The sequence below is a fragment of the Vipera berus genome (genome assembly GCF_964194415.1).
Source record: "Vipera berus genome assembly, chromosome: 3".
NCBI lineage: Eukaryota > Metazoa > Chordata > Lepidosauria > Squamata > Viperidae > Vipera > Vipera berus.
Genome location: NC_138204.1, coordinates 107,613,226 through 107,636,307, shown reverse-complemented (window position 1 = coordinate 107,636,307; position 23,082 = coordinate 107,613,226). Strand labels below are relative to the sequence as shown.

The following is a 23,082-nucleotide window of genomic DNA, read 5'->3' as shown; positions in this document are numbered from 1 at the left end:
TAATACACATATAAGGGGAGAATAAAATATTCAAGGATTTACATCTGATACACTTTAGTTTGAAGTGGGAAAGGTAAACTGAAGGATAATCCACAGTGTTTGTGCAAGTAGTCCCTCATCTTTTTCTCAGCCTGAATGCATACCATGGAAATCATGTGTGGTCTGATTTCATAGGAAACTGAATCCCAGACAAATCTGGTTCCCAAGGTTTTCATTACTGAGTAGTATGCTGAGGGCATGGTAATGCTCACCTGGGAGTAATGCCATTCCACGATGAAGTCTACTTAGAGACTTACTTAACCATCCCTTTATTCATTGAAAGCGATTTCATTGACATTGGACTGAAGCAGAAATGGGCTACCGCCCAATTCAGGTATGTTAACAAAAAGCAACTGGATATCATCTTCCTTTGCTTAATTGAAACAAGTGAATCAAGAATAGCAACCAAAGAAAAAAGGGTCTTTCCCTGAAATCCTCTAGAATAGATAATTAGATCAAAGGGAAAAAATCATTTGTATAATATAGCATGATGACTGGAGCAATATTAAACAAAAATCCATAAAATATACCACAGGAAGAGTAGGATGGGAATTCTACATCAGGACAATTTTAAATCAGTAACATCAGTATATGTTTAATATGAAGGTTTCTTTCTAACTAATATAGAAAGTTCAAACATTTACATAATATGATCTCTATTCCTTACCAGTTAAGACTAATGAGAACAAGTTCCAGAAAACTGTTGCATTTGGGGCAGTTCCCAATGTTACAGCAGCATAGCTAATGCAGATTTTATTATCTTACCCCTGCAATTCTTTTATCCTCAAATATCCAGTTTTATTGAAATTAGGTCCCACAGCAGTAAATTTTAGCACTGCTGTTAAGCCTGAGTTGTTTCCAAATAAATATAATTTAAAATACAGTACACATGGTTTAGCAAATAAACAGAGCTCATATAAAATCTTAAATCATGGTTCACTTAATCATGATATATTGACTAAGACACAGATGGCTTGATTTCCATGTGTTAAATCATAAAATCATGGCTTATACAAAATACCTATATCCACATTACATATTAAGCTAAAATTAATCATCCTATAGCTTGGCAAAATCCAGCCAGACTGTTAAGATACTGAGATTCAGATCACTAAATAGCTCAAATATAATATCTCCTGCAAGTAGCAGTGCATTTAAATACACGAAGGACCCATTTTCCACCAAGTAGAATGTCATTTTATCAAATCTGTAAGATGCTATCTTTCTCAAATTATATTTTCAATTAATATTCTCTTGAAGCACAACAGCTTCTTCTCAGCATTGCCAATTGATAGGACTAATTTTAGGAAACACTTAAGAAGACTATACTTCTAGAATTTCATACTTGTAACACAAGATTGAAATAACTGAACACTCAGCTTCCATTCTTGTAAAAGCAGTAATGAAAGAGCTTGAACAGATGTTCTTTATTTATTACTTTTTTCCTCCAGTTGAACTTAGAGAAGATCCAGAATTGTTTCCAGACAGATTTAATCCTCCAATTTCTATTCAAGAAAAATACAGTTTAGATTCAATGATAGAAATGCTACAAGGATAATAATAGCAGAAAATTTGTAACACCAAGAGTTTTTTAAAAAATGTTTTCTGATAGATTTTTGCATTGATGTCCTTTAGTTGATGTAAATAAATGGATGACATATAAATCTGATTTGAATTAAAAATATAAGCATTACATTCAGTCTCACAATTGTAATACATTTGATTTGATTTAGTATTAGCACCTTTAATAAATATGTTCCCAGACAGATTAGCTGTAAAGAAGAAATGTGTGCAAAGAACAGAAAACGGAATCAAACAAAATGAGAAGTTTAAGAAAAACTCTGAAATATCATGGCTACTTTTATCTGTTAATATATAATTATCCACCTGTTTATTATTGGGGGAAGGGAGTCTACATTATATGGGTTTCCATTTGTAACTCACCCAGGTTTTGTCATTGTCTGTAGAGGAAAATAGAATAGCTACCTGAGGTCTTCTGACTTGTACTTGGATCCAACTGTATGCAAACATCTCACCTATTAAAACATAAATTTATGGCTGCTTACTTTTCTTTGAATCTTTTCACTGGTTTAATCTGCAAACATTCAAAACTGATACAGGTAGTCCACGACTTATGACCACAATTGAGCCCAAAATTTATGTTGCTAAATGACACATTTGTTAAGTGAGTTTTGTCCCCATATCATGACCTTTCTTGACACAGTTAAGTGAATCGCTGCAGTTATTAAGTTGGTAACATGGTTGTTAAGTAAATCTGGCTTTCCCCTTGACTTTGTTTGTCAGAAGGTCACAAAAGGTGATCACATTACCCCGGGACACTGCAACTATCACAAATATGAGTCATTTGATAGGCATCTTAATTTTGATCACGTGACCAAGGAGATGCTGCAAGAGATGTAAGTGTGAAAAATTGTCATAAATCAATTTTTCCAGTGCTATTGTAACTCCAAATGGTCACTAAATGAACTATTGTAAATCGAGCATTACCTGTAATCCATATTTCAATGGTCATTCCAGTAGGGAAAGAATATTCAGAATACGTATTGCTTGCGTGTAGAAGTCTAGAATCCTTACAATTCCAGAATCGTTACAGAAAAATCTCTTTCTTGTCCATGTTATCTAAGTCATTTTGTGTTTTGGGTTGTTGTTGTTTTTTAAAAAACCTGCTTTTTATGTGCTGCTTTCAGAGATGTCCTGTTCTCTTACTTTGTTTCACGTTCTATTGCTGGATTTGTACTTTGGTGCAATACTAGCAGGATGCAACATGGGAGGATTTCTTTGCAAACTCCGTTACCCCCACCTTGATGTCAGAAGATCACTTGACAGAAGTTAAAATATACGCACAATAATAAGACGATAAAAGTTAAAATCTTTCTCATCATATGATAACCATAATTTAGATGAAGAAAATCTATGAAATTTTCCTTCCTCTAAAACTTTTCCCAGCAATTTAACTATTAATTTGATATACCTTAAGGCAGGGGTCCCCAACTTCCGGTCCGTGGAGCAGCACTGGTCTACAGCATGCCAGAAAACGGGCCACACAAACAAGCAAAGCTGCATCCTCGGGATGCAGGCAGTATTCAAAACCACACCACCTCTGGTCTGTGGAAAACCCTTTCTCCATGGCACTGGTCCCTGGTGCTCAAAAGGTTGGGGACCTCTGCCTTAAGGTATTAACACAGGAATCCCTGTGTCAATCTTGAAATAGTATCAATATTTTACCCTGTAAAGTCATGGTATCTTAAATTATCTTTTTATATTAGTATTAGTCTGCAGTTAATCATGCTGTTTAATATATATCCAGCACAGTAATTTAGCAGGTGTGAGAAAATTTAGTGCTAGACTCCTAATTCTAATGTGTTTGAGGTACATAGATTTGTCTCAAATTCTGTTGCCTCAAAAATATGTCTTGCAAATCAGGAGCTGGTAAAGAAGGTTTATTAGTGTTTTTTTTTAAAAAATAATAATCAGAATTTGCAAGAAGAAATTAAAAAATGAGAAAGAGATAAGATTTTTTTTTAAAGAATGACACGTTTGCTTGCTGAAAAGAGGAACCGTAAAGCTCGTTTAAAAGTTTCGCGGAGGAACTATTTTGTTGCAACACCAACCGGAACGAAGCTGAATGTCACGCGAATTAGGAATGGAAAAGTCGGAGAGCGATTGCGGAGACGGATCAAAGGAGGGAGGTTCGGTTGCTGGATGCTCCGGATTTTTTGGCCGGGAAGAGGAAACCCCAAAGCCTGGGAAATGGGCCCTTCGAGAGGACTGGCTGGCAACTCATCCTACGGTTAGTAGAAGAAGAACTGGGGGAACAAAAATCTCCCTTCTGATTCCTGGCTATAGCAAAGTAGTGGTCTCGTTAAATTCCTGGGAAATGCATCATTCATTTTTCGTGAAGCCTGGAGCTGCAGTTCGACAGCTTCAGGTATGCTAAAATAAAATGTAGAAATTCAGTGTTTAAAAAGGGTGAAGATGTCGTCGATGAGTAATAATTTCTTAAGCCACCTTAAACAAGTTCAAGTACAAGGTATAATAATAATATACTCTCTTAGGACGAGGAATGGTGTGTATGTGCCATAAGTAGCATGAAAGTTTAAAATGTAAACGAAATGAGAAATAACCTATTTTATGTCGGACTGTTGATCAGTGCAAGTTTGAAATGGTCATGTTTCTCAGTCTCCAGCAAAACGGAAAATAAAAGAATAAATGTGCAGAGCTGGATCTTGGAGTGGAGGATCTTGATCATACCACACATTTCCCCTGAGGATAAACGTTATATTTTAAAGACTGTAATCTTTGTCCAGCAACATTATATCTCCTGAAGTGATAATGCATACCTAAAAGAAAACAGATCCCCAGAATTAGTACTTGACTATGTGTTAAGTTTGACCAAGCCTGGAGGAAGGAGAAAATAAACTGGGGAAAAGGAACTGGTGTGTTATACTGTGGCCATGTGCCAATAAATTTATCGTAATCTGTAATTTATCACCATGAAGATGGTGTATAAGTATTAAGGAAGAAGATATTAAAAGGGGGAAAAAGGATTCTGGAGCATTTTTTTAAAAGAACTATTTACCGATTGCCAGTCTGAAAAAAACAGTGCTTTTTGATGTGAAAATTGGTTGTTCCATAAGAAGAAATCAATGGAATTAGTTGACAGAGAACCTGGATTTCAGGTGCATGTAAGAATGAAGGAGAAGGACGGCTGGTTTCAAGTAAAGAGGGTTTGCTTAGTAGTGCAAAATATGTGGAAGTATTTTCATCTCCTCGCTTTAACAATATGATATGGTTGTCTTCTGGAAGGCCCTCTCTTTTGGGTAGCCCACTCAGTCCAGGTCAAAGCGGATTGTTTTCATTACTTGTCAAGGGCATCTTGTTTTCCCAGGTCTTGCTTGACAGGGTGACTACGGACCCGCCGTTCCCCACATTTTGTTTTGTTTTGGTCTGGTTTGTTTTGGTTTTGTTCTGGTATTTTGTTTCTGGTCAATTTATACAATGGGTGTTGTGGCCCCGACCCCTGCACCTGTCCTAACCGAGGAAGAGGACTCTGAGGATGATGGGGAGGAACTGGCAAGGCCTCCCTCTCCGGGACCCTGCTCTCTGGCAAGGCCTCCATCTCCATCTGAAGGCTGAGATGAGCAGCCTGGGAGTAGCCAGGCTGGGGGCCAGGCTGGGACGGAGCTCGAGCAGCTGCAGCAAATACAGTCTAGTGAAGATGACTCATGGCTAGACCCTCGAGAAAGACGCAGGGCCAAGCGTTTGCAGCAACGTAGGATGAGTAGGAGGGCCAGGGAGTAGCTGAGTCATTGAGCCACACCCCACAAGGTACAAAAGGGGGTGTGGCTGCTCTCAGAACTTTGTGACGAACAATTAATTCACCACAGCTTCTGGTCACGTCTGTCGGATTTCTCTACCTGTGTGAACCCTGGTCTGGATTTCGTGACTACGCTTCTTCATCTCTGCTTTTGGGTTTGTTTGTCTGGACTTTCTTGGAATTACTTGTTGGCAGTTATCTCATGTCAGCGAACGTTTGAGATAACTAGCTTATTTTGGCTGACCGTGGGTAGCTTGCTGCCAAGACTTTATCGGACAGCAATTATATTGTAGTATAAAGAATTAACCCTTTTGTTTCGTACCTGCTTGTCCGGCTGTTTGTACCTTGAGGGAGGGGGAACAGAACAATGGGTGTTTTTTTTTAGTTGTAAGCTGCCAGAGTTATTATCAAATTCTGTCAAAATTGTCAATTTAGATAAATTCATAAATTTAAAATTTTAATTTAGATAAGTTCATAAATTAATTTTTTTTGACAATTTGAATAGGACTTTCTTACTTAAAATTTTGGAGGATGTGAACTTTGGTGATAATTTTATTAAATGGATAAAATCAATTTTCACTTCACAAAAGACACAGATAATTGTGAATAGGAAATTAACAAACCACAGTGAGATTTTAAAAAGGGACACTGATGGAACAATGGAAAAATAGTGGTTAAGAGTATTGAAATTTACCATGAAAGAAACAAGAGGAAAATTGAGTTGTTCAAATTTTGGTATTTGAGAACACATACCTTGGATAGCAAAGGTGACAAACAAGCAAGTACTGAAGCATATAAAACCAGAGATATCACTGGAAGACAAAGATCACAAAATTCTGCCTTACTTACGGTATATTGGCCATGTCATGCACTCAAACTCACTGCAAAAGGTAGTTATGTTCAGAATGGTCAGTGGTAAAAAGGAAACAAGGCCACCAAAAAACACAGTGGCTAGATATCATTAAAGTGGACATCAGTTACAGCATAAATTGAAACAAACCGTACAAGATCAGAAAATGTGGAGAGAGCTGGTCTGTAGAATCACGCAAAATCAGACTCAATTGAATGAATTCTGTTGACTCTTATCTATTATCAGTTTGTCTTGACCATAGGTAATTCCAAATCTTGTTCAGAGCAAGCATGGAATAAACTTGTACTCATTTTGGATCTAACCCTGACTCTTAATTTATTGCGCCTGACATTACTGTTGGTATAAGAGTCCGGAAAAATCATCTAGAAAGTATAAAGATACTTCAAATTTGTTTTGGAAATTTTATCATGCCTGTTCTACTTTTTCAAAAAGCCAGAAATTTCTGGGTTCAAATACATATACTGATACAAATAATTTTAAAGATCAACATTCAATTTAAACCAGAACTTTTCTTGCTGGATATAATGGACAGTCAGTTAGAAAAGAGTCATGGAAGATTATGTTTATACAGTAGATGATACTGATGCAATATATGCAAAGACGCTGAAATACCCAGAATGGAGAATAGTTGGAGAAGATGACATAACTAGCAGAGATGGCAAAATTAATTTGATTAGAGGAAGATCAACAACTACATTTATTAGTGACTACAAATCCTTTGTGGACTTTCTGCTTAAAAAAAAAGAAAAATGAACTTGAGATTTATGGAAAAAGGAAATTATGATGTAATTTTAGAGAGAGGGTACAAATATGAATGCATTTATAGCTGTCAAGAACTTCAGAAGCTGCTTTTTTCTACTTTCTTTTTTCAAAATTTACTATTTTTCTTTATTTTCCTTTGTGGCTTTTACTGTTAAAAATTCTTCAATGAGATTGTAAATTTTAAAAAAAATATTTTTAAGAAGTGTTTTTAAGGCTAGGTATATGTAAGTTCAGAACCCTTGACAATACTTCTCTTTATGAATTTAGATTAACAAGCAGATTTTTGACAGAATGCAGAATTCTCATGATACCATAATAACCCCTTCTTATGTCTTTGCTTTGTTGAAAGGGCACGTATTTTGCTGCTTTTATAACACAAATAATCTGAGGAGTAGGAATGCATTAGTGTGCTCAATCCTAAAAAATAAAAGCTTTATAATACAATTGTTTTTAGACTTTAAATTCTTAAGATACAGAAGATATTTTGCTTCTAAAATTGCCTGAAGCTTTAAACTGTGCCAGATGTAGGTGAAATTTGCCATAGCACTTTAGCAAGGTTGTTGCTAGATATTCATATTCAGTCAGGATAGGCTGGATCTGAATCTGGGGATTTATTTTGAATTATGCATGCACATCAAAAGAAAATAAGATTTGACAATCTTGGCCCCTCTGATGGTGGGAAATCTCTGGATGTCATCATCATGAAATCAACAGCAGTAATAAAATACTCATTCCTGTGTTCCCTATTGCTATGAGCAATAAGAAAATTATGATGGTATTACTAGTTTAAGTACTTTGATATTTAACATTTATTAGATTTTTATTCCACCTTTATTACTCAAAATGACAAATATATAAAAATACTCCTTCCTTCTAGCAATAATGTGCTGACTTTATACTTTTGTCTGGTTTTCTGCTCCAGATTTTGAGCTCCAGATGATGCTTAAGATTCCAGTAACAGCAACAGACCATATCCCAAGTTATAACAAGACACACACTAATCTTGGGTCAAATCCTTCCATGTCTGGATTCTGGCACAATCATCTATAATGTCTTCTTGTGCCAGGTGCTAAGTAAAACAGAGAAATAAATCAGTTTCAGCCCAGAAGCTTAAGGCAGAACTAGACCTGTTTTATGAACCATCTATGCTGCTACAATAAATTATTCCCTGGGGCTACAGTTTTTGGAGGATAGTTTTATTGGCATTTAAAACACAATCTGCAAGTTTTTTAACAGACTTCGTCTAGCGTTAAATGTGCTGTGGTTTTTTTCTCAGAGTTCTGCCAAAAGAAAACCCTCTGCAATTGATGGGAAAATATTTTCAGAAATTGTGGATACAATTTTGTTTGGATTTTGTTGCCTAGAGCAGAGGTCCCCAACTTTTTGAGCACCAGGGACCAGTTCCGTGGTTCCATGTTTGTGCAGTTTCTGGCATGCTGCGGCCTAGTGCCAGTCCACGGACCGGGGATTGGGGACCCCTGGCCTAGAATGTAATTTCTGAGAACTGTTAATGGATTTTACATCTATTGCTCTCCATTGTCTTGTTTCAGTTCACAAAAATGATGTCATTGGAAGTGGCTGACAGCAGAGGGGTATATGCTGCTTTCTTAGTTTACTTGGACCTTCTAGAAGGTAAGTTAGTGGAAATAGCTTAAAGGGCAACTTGTAAGATTGGTGTGTTTGTGTGTAAATGCTGTGGTATGTGCACTATTGACAAACAATTGCCAAGAATAGTTTCCCTGGATTTCTGCAGCTACAGTTTAAAGCTGTGTCCTGTTGAAGACTGGGATTCCAGTTATCTTAAATGCCTACAAGTCCTCCCAACTTAGCACTGCATATACAAGTGAACCTATATGCACATACACCCAAACTACATTCCTGAAAAGGTTGCTTCCCTGTATTAAAAGTAGTGGAGATACTGGAAATTGGAGTAGTTGGAGTGTCCACTTGCTTTAGTGCCTTTGCACTAAAGAAAAAGCATTAGTATATGCCTTCCTGCTTATATGGGGTGATGCAGTGGCTCAGCAGTTGGGCTGATTGGCTGGAAAGCCGTCAGCCCAGGTTTGAGACCTGAGCTCCATGATACCGGGTGAGTGCCTGTCCTTGCATCAGCTCCTGCCAACCTAGCAGTTCGAAAGCATGCAAAGGCAAGTAGATAAATAGGCACCACTTTGGTGGGATGGTAACAGTGCTTCGTGATGTCATGCTGACCAAATGACTGCGGAAATGTCTTTGGACAGTGCTGGCTCAATGTCCTTGAAACAGAAATGAGCTAGCAGAGTAAAATCCACAGAAACTCTTTTACCTTACCCTGCTTATATTGCTCTCAAAGAAGTCTGTTAGGCTGTAAGAATTTATATGTTAATGCCATGAACATAATGTCAAACATACATACATAGAGCCCACCCATTCAATATGCAACAGATGGGTGGAACACGGTATGTTCTATGGCCACTGACTGATGTCCTCTTGATATGTTAGGATTACCACTCCTGGAATCACACTATAGCACAGTTCAGATTTCTTGACTACAATAGGCCATTGCATGCAATTACATATGGTTAGCACTTTGGGGGGCAGAGGGCAGCCCTGCAAATTCTGTGACATCAACATACTCATGATGAAGGGATTCTATGGCTTCCATTTGTTGCTAAACTACAATTTCTAGTATTTGTAGCCCACATAGCAAATTGGGAAGGGTGCTAGGAGAAATCAATTACCAATATTGAGAGGGCCACAGGTTCCTTTTCTCTGGGTGTAGTCTGCAAAAAGTCCTGCCAATTTTCTCTATTTGGACAGGTAGCTTACTAAATCAGATTACTTATTTCAGAAAGTAGTTGTGAAATTATAGAGAAAGAGAACAAACACAGTTGAGGGAAGAGAGCAAGGTAGATGTAATTAATCTATATCTTGAGGTTTGTAAAAGGTAAAGGTAAAGGTTCCCCCGCACATGCATGCTAGTCGTTTCCGACTCTAGGGGCCAGTGCTCATCTCCGTTTCAAAGCCGAAGAGCCAGCGCTTGTCCGAGGACGTCTCTGTGGTCATGTGGCCGGCATGACTAGACGCCAAAGGCGCACGGAACGCTGTTACCTTCCCACCGCAGTGGTCCCTATTTTCCTACTTGCATTTTTACGTGCTTTCGAACTGCTAGGTTGGCAGAAGCTGGGACGAGTAACAGGCGCTCACTCTGCTACGCGGCACTCGGGATTCGACCCGCCAAACTGCCGACCTTCCGATCGACAAGCTCAGCGTCCTAACCCACTGAGCCACCGCGTCCCTTTTGAGGTTTGTAAGACCATGTAAATGTGTAAATGCTGGCTGGAACATTGAGGTCCTTCAATGAAAAGGTTGTTTCTTAGTTCATTTTGGTTTTTGTTACTCTCTGCTATACCCTTCAGTTCGGAACTGGCACGAGGTATCCTTCACTGGGCTAGCAGAGTTTCAGCTGGTGTGTCTCCATGGACGTGAGAAGGAAACTGAGCCTTTACAGGTAGTGGTGCCAACTCCTGCCCAGGTATCATTCAGCCATGAGAGGTGAGTGTCTGCAGAGGTGTTGTATTATTTGTTTATTTTTGCAGTTATATCAGACTTGATCTAAATGTGAGTTCTCTGAGAACTCACAGTGGCATGAATGTATATCAGGAGATATTTTCTTATTTTGTTCTGGAGTAAGAATATTGTCACCAGGTAACTCCATAGCTGAAAAGGAAATTTAGTCTGGATCTCCTTGGTTTGAATACAGCACCTTCACTACTGCACTACGTTGTCTGTTCTCTAAGCAAAATAGTTTAGCTTTTAGCGTTTAAGTAGCTTTTCTCAATCTATTTGCTTCCCTCCTTCCTATCCTCTCCCCTCACCAAGTAGGGATAACAAAGAAGGATAGTTCACTCATACCATTACTATCCTTTCTTTCTCTGGGTGGGAAAGAAGGAGGAAAAGTCTATCAGGCTTTCTAAATATACCCACTGAGTACCCAAATGCAGACCACCTTTAAAACATGTGCAGCTGGAAACGTTTTCCCTGTAAAACAGAGATTTGCAAAATTTAATGTGATCCTTGGTCCTTCTAGTAACTGAAAAGTGATACATGAGAGGATGAGTAGAAAGATAGGCTAGCTAGAGAGTTCTGGGCTTCTCCCCATGACTGATTTATATAGAATAATTTCAGTGTGCACAATTTGTACAGATTGCAAAATGGAGCGTTGCTCAATGCCCAGTGTTTTGTCTTCCTTATCTGCTGTTCTTTGCTGTTATAAACTAGAGCACAGCAAGTTTAGAGGAGTGGAACAGATATCCAAATTGTAAAAAATGGAAATGAAAGATTCATCAATGATTTTACATTTGGGGGTGTATCTGAATTTCATTATGGCAGTTATAAACAATGGGAATTCTCTGTTCTGATCTGATTTCTGGATCTAGCACCAAATTATGAAACTTATCTGTCATGCTGAAAACTGTCTTCATGCAGCACAGTTGACTCCCAAGTGTGCATTCAGTTTAATTGGTGTTGTTGGAAAGCTCTTATTCCTTCTGAATCATTTTTAATGGCCCAATGCATACATGTATTAATTTTTTAGTAAAATTCATTTTTATTGATTGGAGTTATAATCAGGGACAAATAAATGGATGCAAAATTGTGAAGTGTTACTCTGATAAGCCTCATCCAGGTAGGAGAATTATAATACAACTATATTGCCAACCTCTAAAATTATCCCTGCATCTTCTACATTCATTGTATTTTTCATGTTGGGTGTCTGTAAATCCGTATTGTGAAGACTGTCGGCTCTGCCTTTGGCATCTGAATGAAAGAGGCCCATTGCTGGATGGCAGATTGAAAGATCACTAGTGGTCAATCTTTTTAGTACAGCAAATATTTAAATGGATAATTCTTTCGAGCAGACCTCTTTCTACATTTGGTTTCTGCTTCATGAAGATCTTTTGCCCAGCAACCCTGTGTGGCTACAGAAGGATTTCTTCTCTAACAGTTTGTGCTCATCATCTTATGTACTTATGCACCATTTTAAGACTACCAGATTAGAACTGCAAAAATCTAAATGGCAGCAAGGAGGTGCTGAAAACTTCTATCCAATTAAGTAAAATAATAAAATCTCATGTTTTGGCAAAACATGTGAGAGCTCCTGTGTTCTTATGTAACATACATATACACAAACACACACGTATCTGATTACACACCAATATGTAATGATGCTTCCACCTGAAAAGGGTGCTGACTTCTGTTTTAGCTCTTTATGGAGTCCCAAAGATATAAGAAACCAAGATGTTGATGTTCAAACCCAGGTTTGAAGAATAAAAAAACAACAACTTTGAGGCAGCTTCACCTTTCCAGGAAAACATTTTTGGATACAAAATAAATTATTTGTAATCAAGAAGATTTTCTTCAGAGTGGTTGCACTTAAAACCATACTCCAAATGATTATAATAATCAGAGTAGATGAGAATGAGCAGCAGGCCCCAGGTTGTATTTGACTTTATTTTCAAAATTAAGTAATAAATGTTGCCTTTTAATAGGCTTTCTCATTCCTGCTGTCTCCTTTCCTGTTAGTAAAATTTCCACATTCATAGCAATCAGAGCTAATTTTAAGGAGTGTAGAAGGTGCAGGTATTTTTTAAAAAATTGCTTTATTAAAAGTTTCTTAAAAATACAAAAAAACCAACCCTACTAACTAAAATATATTTGAAACCAAACTATAAACAGAAGTAAAGAACATAATTACTATAATAACATTACAATTACTATGAATATGCCACTTGTATAACTAGTATTAAACAAGATATGAATATTTCAAATTAAAAAGAAATAAACACTGTTATGTCATGAAATCTGTGCCAAAGAGAAACAATCATTTATTATTTAAAAAAAAACCTTTTGAAAAATGGGAACAGTATATATCCAGTTCTTAATACCTGGAATAATAGTGCTTTCCCCATTTCACAAAATTATTCTCTTAGTAATTTCCCATATAACCAACGTTATATTTCCCATATAACCAACGTTCCCTAAAGCCAATCAAATTTCTGATTTTTAGAACATAATTCAAAGTAACATTAATATACAGTATATAAGTAGATTGATAGGAACATCTCAATGTCAACAGTGTTAACACTTTCTCATAAATCTACTAATGATTTAATAATAAACTCATACAATAATGAAGGTGCGGGTAATATGGAAATGCGTATCCAATTTTCCTCTTTCCCACTGGAATGTTCATTTTTGGCCCTACAGGGCTTTTAGAGTAGAAAATAATCTTGCCCAGTCTCTGGATTGTTCTTTGGTTCACCATAGAGCTTGTCAAAATCCCCATTCATGGCACATGCACTGTACAATGCTTTCAGTGTATTTACAGATAAAGAGCTTCACAGTCTGATTCTTTTCTATGTTCCTTTAACAAATAATCTTTGTAGAATGAATTCTCTCCCAACAGTGATTCCTGAGCGCGTCAGAAATACTGACTTCCTTAGTGCCAGAGATAACTTCCCTTATAGAATATTCACATAAATCATAACCAGCAGAGAGTAGTATGCAGACAATCACCTCACACATTCCTGTTTCAGGTGAAATAACAATGACATTTTTGCTACCGTACTGACTGACTGTTTTGTTTTTTGTTTTTTTTTTAAAGTTGGTCAGTTAAAAAAGAATATGCCTGCATTTGAATAACTGCAGTGGGGCATAGAAAGTGGCATTGAAGTTAAGAATTCAAAGGGAATGCTCGTGACTATATGTGCATAAGACTTGGTGGAAATGGGAAAGGATGGAAAAATACAGGTAGTTCTCGACTTAGGACCACAATTGACCTTAAAATTTCTGTTGCTAAGAGAGACAGTTTTTAAGTGAATTTTGCCCGATTTTATGACCTATCTTAGCACAGTTGTTAAATGAATTGCTGCAGTTGTTAGTAACACAGTTGTTAAGTGAATCTGGCTTCCCTAGTGATTTTGCTTGTCAGTAGGTCTCAAAAGGGGATCACATGGCCCTGGGACACGGCAGCTGTCATAAGTATGAGCTAGTTGATGAGTATCTGAATTTTGGCCATGTGACTATGGGGATGCCGCAATAGTTGTAAGTTGAAAAACTTATAGTATAACTTTGAACTGTCACTAAACGAATGGTTATAAATCAAGGATTATCTGTAAGGGAATGAGCTGATTCTTGCCATTTTGGAGTTAAAATGATAGATTTGATTTCTGATACTGACACTGGACAACAGGGAGGGATGGCCAATAGTGAAGAATATTTGGGTACCACAGTTCAGCAAAAATACAGAGGTTTGGAAGTTTCTCACCCCTAGACTAAAAGCTTTGCAGAATTTGATGGGACCGTCCAAGGGTGAATTGACTTGGGGACCTCATGGTCACATACATACAGCTTCTTTGGATAGGATGTAAGTGGTTTGTCATTGCTGCCTTTTCGTCCCTTTCCATATACTCTGACCCATCTCAGCCTTTGAGATCTGCAGTGTACAAGTTTATTGGAATAACAAAGGGGAATCAATAATAGATATGAAGTGAAAGTGGTTAATATAACACTGTAAGTGTGAATGTATGGGTTAAAATAGCACCTTATATTAAGACCAGAACTTATTTTTTTAATTTCTTATAATGTGTGAAGAAAGTTTTTGTCACTCTGGATTAGAATCACTGTGTACCAAAAAGAAAACCCCTCCCTATTAATTACTTTCCTGAGGAGGTTTCCACCATGTAGGCTTTTTCATGACTTTTTAATTACTATAAGCACAAGAGATTTAGATGATGAACAACAGGGACAGGAAGAGGAAAGATTTAAACTTTCATTTTCCCCACACTGGTCTTCTGATTTGAATCGGACTATACATGCTCGTGTTAGTTTAAAACACAAAGAGATGGATCTAAAGCTAGGCTGAACATCCACTCTTAATGGCAACAGGAAAATTGCTCTTTGTGGTCACAGTTGCTGGGGAGAGCATAGGTTAGACCTCTACCAAGTTTTCATTGGGTCTCCCGAAGTTTGCAGCTTTGTGGTAGTGTCATTAGCCTTCTAATGGTTCTGGAATGGAGCGTGCTGATGTTCTATTGGCTACCTCTACCCTAGTAGACTGAAGCAACATAATATATGAAGAGCTGGAAGGGACCTTGGAGGTCTTCTAGTCCAACCCCCTGCTCAAGCAGGAGAACCTATACCATCTCAGACAGGTGATTGTCTAGTCTCCTCTTAAAAATCTCCAGTGATGGAGTACCCACAATTTCTGGAGGCAAGCTGCTCCACTAGTTGGTTGTCCTCACTGTCAGGAAGTTTCTCCTTAATTCCAGGTTGCTTCTCTCTTTGATCAGTTTCCAACCATTGTTTCTTGTCCTTCCCTCTGGTGAACACAGTGACCTCTCTTCCTTGTGGCAGCCCCTTAGATACTGGAATACTGCTATCATTCCCCCCCCCCCCCATTTCTTCTTTTCTTTAGATTAGCCAAACCCAAATCCCACAGCTGTTCTTCGTATGTTTTAGTCTCCAGGCTTTTGATCATAGTTGCTCTTCTCTGAATTTTTCCCAAAGTCTCAACATCTTTTTTGTGATATGGTGACCAAAATTGGCTGCAGTATTCCAGGTGTGGTCTTAGGGTTTTATAAAGCGGTACTAATAACTTGATTCTGTGCCTCTATTAATACAACCCAGGATTGTATTAGCTTTTTTGGTTGCTGCTGCACACTGCTGGCTCATAGTCAAGTGATCATCCACTAGGATTCCAAGGTCTGTCTCACAGTTAACTGTTTTTAAGCCAGACCATGCCCAATCTGTACTTGTACCTTTGATTTTTCCTGCCTAAATGTAAAACTGTTTTTCTCCACATTGAAACTCATTTTGTTGGAGAGGGCCCATTGTTCAAGTTTGTCTAGATCTTTTTGGATCCTGAGTTTGTCTTCTGGGGTGTTGGCTATTCCTGTCAGTTTGGTGTCATCTGCAAATTTGATGAGTTCCCCTTCAAGTCCCTCATCTAAGTCATTTATGAAGATATTGAAGAGTACTGGGCCTAAGATGGAACCTTGTGGTACCTCACTTCTTACTTCTCTCCATGTGGATGTAGTGGCATTGAGGATTACTTGTTGAGTACCGTTTCTCAGCCAGCTACAGATCCATCTGGTGGTTATGTTGTCTATTCCACCATTTTCTAGTTTACCAAGGAGTAGGTTGTAGTCTACTTTATCAGATGCCTTACTGAAATCTAAGTATACAACATCCACACCATTTCGCTGGTCTACTAGTTTAGTCACTTTATCAAAGAATGAAATAAGATTGGTTTGACATGATTTGTTTTTAACAAACCTGTGCTGGCTACTGGTTATGACTTTGTTTGCTTCTAGCTGTTCGCAGATCTGGTTTTTGATTATCTTTTCTAGGATCTTCCCAGGTATTGATATTAAACTGATTGGTCTGTAGTTTCCTGGGTCCATTTTTCCCCCTTTCTTTTTTTTTTATTTAAAAAGTTTTACAATACATTTTAACTTTAATCCCCCCTCCCCCACCCCCATCTAACCCTCCCTATCCCTCTCCCCCATTCCCACCTCCCCCCCCCCCCCGACTTCCCAGAGCTAAATACAGGGTATAAAAACGAAAAACAAACATAAGCATCCATATGCTATCAACAATAAACTATTAATTCTATCACCCTCTGGCTCATGTAAAATGATTACAAACAGTAATAATATTACAGATAAGAAAAAAAAGGAAGAAAACAGAAAAGGAATTTTACTCAAATGCTAAATAAAATTTCTTAATCCCAATCCTTATTCATAGTAATTTCAAAGAAAAAACTTTCATCTACTATTTACATTCTCCCACATTTCTCTAATCTCTAGACAAATTCTCAATTACGCACCAAAAGCGCCTGTCTCTATTAACCTTATTAATCTCCAACCAAACTGAACTATAATCAAAAATAGTTCTTACATATATCACGCCAAATATCTCGCAGTTCCAGATCATCCATCTATACGTCTAGAACACCATTCCAATCTCCAATAAGAATAAAATAAAAAAATTAAAAAAATTATAATCCAATTAGGTAACCTTTGTTTATAGTAAGTTAAGAAAAATCAACTTGTTGTTGATTAGAAGCTTGCGTACAAATACTTTTAGTCCACAACCCTAATATACGTTTCTTGCAAACAGATAACATCAGTCTTAAATTGTTTTAAATATTAAAAAGCTTTCTTTCTCCTCTATGATGAATTCAATCCATTGACATTCTAATTAGAAATTTAGTCACCAATCTTGACACTCCAAAGCTTTTGGAGCATATCTGAAATGACCCCTTCAACTTCTTTAGACCGCGCCCCTCCCACAGCTTCACTGTAAGTACGCTTTGGAGGTTCCATAACTTTCTGCTGGTCTTGCTCTTGCTCTCGTCTCGCTCGTCTTAGGGCGGCACGCGTCATCCTCTGCTCTCCTGCAGCAACCGATGAGACTGTAACTTGATCCCCTCCAGCACCATTCTCCTCTGTCTGTCTATCTGCAACTTCTTGAAGCTTTCCCTCACCATATCCCTTTGCAGCTTCCAGAAGTGGTAGGGGAATTGCTTTTAACACATTGCTATAAAAATCACGTGCCTGGGCCACAGTAACCAAACGATGTCTTTTACCTTCATGCATCACCACCAGTCCAACTGGAATCTCCCATCTGAACTTAATATCACATTTCTTAAGTTCCTGTACAAGAAATGCAAAATCTTTCCTTCTCTTTAAAATCTTTGGAGGAATCTCTTTTAAAACCAAAACTTCTTGCTCAGCAACTACCAATTTAGTATCATAAGCAGCTTGAATGACTTCATCTCTAATTACTCTCTTTGTAAAATAGACCACCACATCTCTGGGTAACTTCCTCTGTCTTGCAATCCATGAATTAACACGAAAAATTTTATCCATACTTCCCTCAATTTCAGATGCTGGTTGGCCCAATACCGCTTCCAAAGCTTCAGAGATCAGCTGCTTTAAATCTTCTTTAGAATTCTCCTTTAAGCCCCTAATTCTAATAGCATACTGCATCTGATGATACTGAGCGAGGCTCAATTCTCCGTCCACTTTATCCCTTATATTTTCATTCTCTAATACCTTTGCTTCTAATATAGAGTTCTTTTGACTGAGATCCTCCACTTTTGCATCCAGCTGTTGCACACATTCAGCTACACTTTCAATCATAGACAACATGTCTACCCTCATTGCTCTAAACTTCTCTTCCATCTTCTTCTCCAACTTCTCCTCCAGCTTTTTCAACTTTTCATCCATCATATCAGATATTAATTGTGAATGCTTTTCAAGGGCATCTTGTAAATCCTTAAGCGTCAACGCCGGAGGAGGTACAGGAGGAAGCAAAGCTTGCAACGAGGTCTGTTGCACCGGGGAAAACCCCGCATTCCGAAGAGCTTTAGAAGTTTTGGCCGCCATCTTTCGTCACTTTCACTTATTGCGCACTTTCACTTTAAAGCTATAAAATCCGTTGAGCTAGAGAGTAAAAATAAAAGTCCACATCACCTTGACCTCCTGTATCGCTCTGCCTGCATCTTTATACTCAAAAGTATTCCTTCTGGCAGGGGTGGTTGCTAACGCCTGGCTCTGCTCCAAAAATCACGGAGCAGAGACACTGCGCAGCTCGGAGCAACCCAGGCTTCGGGGGGGCTCAATCCTTCAGCCGCCCAAACTCTCAGTTCAGGCGGCCCCGGAGAGCTCAACCCCTACCTGGGGCCTCACCCCCTCCTCTTCTCCCGAGGAGGGGGCTTCAAATCCATCTAAACAGCTGATCGGCGCTGTTTACGATGGAAAAACACAGCTGCGGAGCGGACAGCCCGGAGGCGGCTGTCTTCGGCGCCGCGTCGCCACCGGAAGTCTCCATTTTTTCCCCTTTCTTGAAGATGGGAACCACACCATCCCTTTTCCAATCCTCAGGTACTTCCCCGGTGGTTCAGGATTTATGAAAGATGTGGTGCAATGGTTCTGAGATAACATCTGCCAGCTCCTTCAGAACTCTGGGATGCAATCTGTCGGGTCCCAGTGATTTATATTCGTCAAGGTTGGATAGGTGTTCTGTTACCATTTTCTTGCTTATTTTAATTTTTGTTTCTAATTTGTCTTTTGCAGTGGTTTTTTTTTATATGTTGGGCTATAGTTTCTTTTTCTGTGAAGACTGATGCAAAGTATGAGTTAAATAGCTCTGCTTTCTTCCTGTTGCCTGTTATTTTCTTGCCATCTTCTCTCTTTAGTGGGCCTACAGTTACCTTGACTTTTTTTCTTGTTGTTAATATGTTGGAAGAAACTTTTTTTTATTGTCCTTGATTTCTATTGCAAGTCTTTGTTCATTCTGAGCCTTTGTTTTCCTGACTTCATCTTTGCATGTTGTTCTGGCTGTCTGCTGATAATTTCCCTTAGTTATGTGCCCCTCTTTCCATTTTTTTGTATTTGTCCTTTTTGTCTTTCAGTTTGTCAGAGAGATCTTTGTGCAGCCATGCAGGTTTGTTCTTGAATTTCTTGTTTTTCTTTCTCAATGGTATTGTGCTGGTATGGGCTTTTATGATCGCATTTTTCAGGGTTTCCCACACTTCCTGGGTTGCTTTCCCCTTTAAGATTTTCATCCATGGGATCTTTCCTAGGTTCTCTAAGTTTGTTAAAGTGAGCTCTTTTGAAGTTTAAGACACTGGTTGGATTGTTTTCTATTGCTAGTGTTTGTTTGTTGTGTCGCTCGTCCCAATGTGGAGGAGGAGGAAGAAGGAGTAGTAATCTGTAGGCCTAATTATTTTGGTTAGGTTCTCAGCCACATCTTTGATTTTTGCTCTAGGGAGACAACATACCTCCCTGGATTGTATGTCTGGTCTGCAGATGGATAATTCTGTTCCTTTGAGGATAGAATCTCGTATTACCAACACTCTCCTTTCTTTTTTGGGGGGGCTGCATTCTGAGGTGCTTTTCTGTTTATCTCAGGTGTGTTTGCTAATGTGGCTTTTTTTGAATATTTGAAGTGACTTTTTTAGGGATATTTGAAGTTGTTTCTTTGCTAGGTGTCTGCATGTTTTCTTTGAGGGGAAGGTTGTGGATCTGTGTGTTTCCATCTAACGGGAGAAATTGATTGCTCAGTTTTAATGGGGGTGTTTCTGGTTGGAAAGGATTGGGAAGAAGGGGTTTGTTTGTTGTATGCTGTTTCTTTCTTTGAGTATTGTGTTTCCTTCATTGTGTCAAATACCTCCATTTGTCTTCCTCCAAGGGTTTATCAGTAGGGTCAAATCCTCTGGGAGTTATTTGTTCATTATTTGGTTTGGTTTGGATGGAGCTTTCTTTCGTACTTTGGGGTTTGGCTAGAGTTGCCTCTAACTTCCTAATTTTTTCCTATAGTAGTTAACATAATTTGCATCTGATGCAAGTATTGTCAACTTAGTTTATTTATTTATTTATTTATTTAGATTTTTATACCGCCCTATTCCCAAAGGACTCAGGGTGGTTTACAGGGCAGCATAAAATACAATATAAAGATAATATAAAATTAAAATAGATTAAATTAATTAAGCCCAACAATTAAAACAATATTTAAAAAGCTAAAACCCCTTCAGTCCAGGCCTGATAGATCGAAAAACCAGGTTTTCAGGTCCCGGCGAAATGAACGCAGATCAGGGGCGGTCCGGAGTTCCACAGGTAAATCATTCCAAAGGGCAGGTGCGCCCACAGAGAATGCCCTCCCTCTGGGTATCACCCGCCGGCACTCCCTAACCGGCAGCACCCTGAGAAGGCCCTCCCTGTGGGAGTGCAGAGGACGATGGGATGTTGATGCCGGCAGCAGGTGTTCCCTTAGATAATCCGGACCCAAGCCATTTAGAGCTTTATAGGTCATTACCAGCACCTTGAATCTCACCCGGAGGGCAACCGGAAGCCAATGCAGCTCATGGAGAAGAGGTGTTACACGGGAGTATCGGGAAACTCCCATAACAACTCGCGCGGCTGCATTCTGCACCAGTTGAAGCCTCCGCATGGTCAGCCTTAGCAGGTCTTCATTATAATAGATACAGTTCTTGGGGAAAAAAATCACAAAGCTTTTAGAAACAGAGGGTTGGTATTAATAATACAGAGTACATGCTCCATTGATTTCAGGTGAAATTTAAATGAAATGGGCCTCAGTGATGACTTTTATTCCTTCCTTCCATTTTTCCAGGTTAAGACAGATCATGAAGAATACAGGCACAATGCAGGCAAACACTGATTCCCCACTTTCTATCACCCTGGCAATAGTTGAAACAGACTCTACAATTGTCTACTATAAATTGACGGATGGTTTTGTAATGCCAGATCCTCCGGACAATCCTGAAGATGCAGATAGCAAACAAGGGAGGAAGAAGAGAAAAAGGCTGTTGAGATGAAGGGGAAGCAGATAAGGGTTCTTTGGATTCTTCTAATGTAAATGAGTCTGATATTAAAAAGGACAGCTGGAAGTTGGAACATTCGTTGGAAAATCCCCACTAAAGCTTGAGAATTGGCAGGATTCTATTGTAACAAAATCAGACATCAAAGGTGTCACAGACCAGTTCTAGAATCTGTCTTCTATTCACAAGTAACATCAACAGTGTAGCTGTATTTCAATAAACCATCTTTTTTGGAGTGAAAGAGAATTCTACCTTTTATTTCTGAGGCAACAGTTGCCCTAATAAGGGTACTAATTTTATAAACTATCTGTTTATTCCAATGAATTGCTTTATGTGTATTACAATAAAGTATTCACAGTCCCTGCTGTATTTACTTGCATGATAGCAGTTTCCTTGCAGATTAAAGAATTATGCAGTAAAAATTTTTTATCTTTCACACTCATATAAGGCGGGACAGGTTCCCCCCCTTTTTTTTCTGTTTCAGATCTGGTGTAGCAGAAAAGATGTCTTAATGGTACCGATAGTTGCCAGTATTCTCAATACCATGATCTTCTTTGGAGATGATTCCCCAGGAACCATTCGAACCATAAGAAATATTATATAGCACAATCCAGTCTGTGTACCATATCTTCTACCTTTTCAAGGTTTATTGCGAGAATTCTGTACTAAATGAATGGAATTATCACCTCCTGATAAACCAATTAAGATCAAGTTGCGATGGTAATTAATACATGTAATTTGCCGTTCTCCAAGTTTGGATTGTAGACATTTGCTGTCCCAAGTAGGTAACATCATCAATGGACTAATTTTGAATTTTGAAGTATAGTAGTGCGATACTACTAAAAGAGTAGTGGGAGGATATTCTTTTTCTATCCTCATTAGGTTGCTCGCTTGGGAGTCTTAGGTAGAGATAGGAGATATCTTTTTTTGCGTGGCGGTTGAGTGAGGGATAGTCTTGTGACTTGAGGTGATGCACTAGTGCTGGGCATTTCTTTATAACTTTTCACAGGTCCCTAGATGGGCAGCACGGGGGGGGGGCTCAGTGGTTAAGATGCTGGTCTTGTCACCTGGAAAGCTGGCAACTCAGGTTCAAGAGCCAAGCGAGCACTGCCCTCTATAGTCAGCAACGACTAGCAGAGTAAAATCTGCAGGGCCTCCTTTACCCTTTTTTACCTTTTATAGGTTCTTAGATAGAGCTCTTCTATTGTAACCCTCAAAAGGGACACGGTGGCTCAGTGGGTTAGGATGCTGAGCTTGTCGATCAGATGGTCAGCAGTTTGTTGGGTCAAATCCCGAGTGCCAAGTAACAGAGTGAGCGCCTGTTACTCGTCCTAGCTTTTGCCAACCTAGCAGCTCGAAAGCAAAAATGCAAGTAGAAAAATATGGACCTCTACGTGGGAAGGTAACAGCGTTCTGTGTGCCTTTGGCGTCTAGTCATTCCGGCCACATGACCACGGAGACGTCCTCGGACAAGCGCTGGCTCTTCAGCTTTGAAACGGAGATGAGCACCGGCCCCTAGAGTTGGAAATGACTAGCACGCATGTGCGGGGGAACCTTTACCTTTACTATTGTAACCCTAGATAGGGTTTATCTCTGTTGATTGCAGCTTGCTATGCTTTCCCCCATGTGCCTTACTCTAAGATTTTCATTTAAAAAATTTACAACTATTTGTTTAGTAACCATTCA

At 38.7% G+C, this 23,082-nt stretch overlaps 1 protein-coding gene across 4 annotated transcripts; it reads left to right on the top strand.

Moving 5' to 3' along the window:
- Positions 1–3,685: 3,685 nt before the first annotated feature.
- Positions 3,686–22,272, top strand: TSEN15 (tRNA splicing endonuclease subunit 15; the record flags this gene model as incomplete). Of its 4 annotated transcripts, XM_081325906.1 has the most annotated exons (5): positions 3,687–3,988; positions 8,561–8,642; positions 10,409–10,544; positions 19,471–19,502; positions 21,189–21,222. In XM_081325906.1, the coding sequence occupies 5 exons, from the start codon at positions 3,704–3,706 to the stop codon at positions 21,191–21,193; spliced, it is 540 nt and encodes a 179-aa protein (XP_081182032.1). In that variant the 3' UTR covers positions 21,194–21,222. The 4 variants fall into 4 exon arrangements, with proteins under 4 accessions (XP_081182031.1, XP_081182032.1, XP_081182030.1 ...); XM_081325905.1 differs by lacking the exon at positions 19,471–19,502 and having other exon boundaries at positions 3,686–3,850; positions 21,189–22,272; XM_081325904.1 differs by lacking the exon at positions 19,471–19,502 and having other exon boundaries at positions 21,189–22,272.
- Between the last annotated feature and the right edge of the window lie 810 nt (positions 22,273–23,082).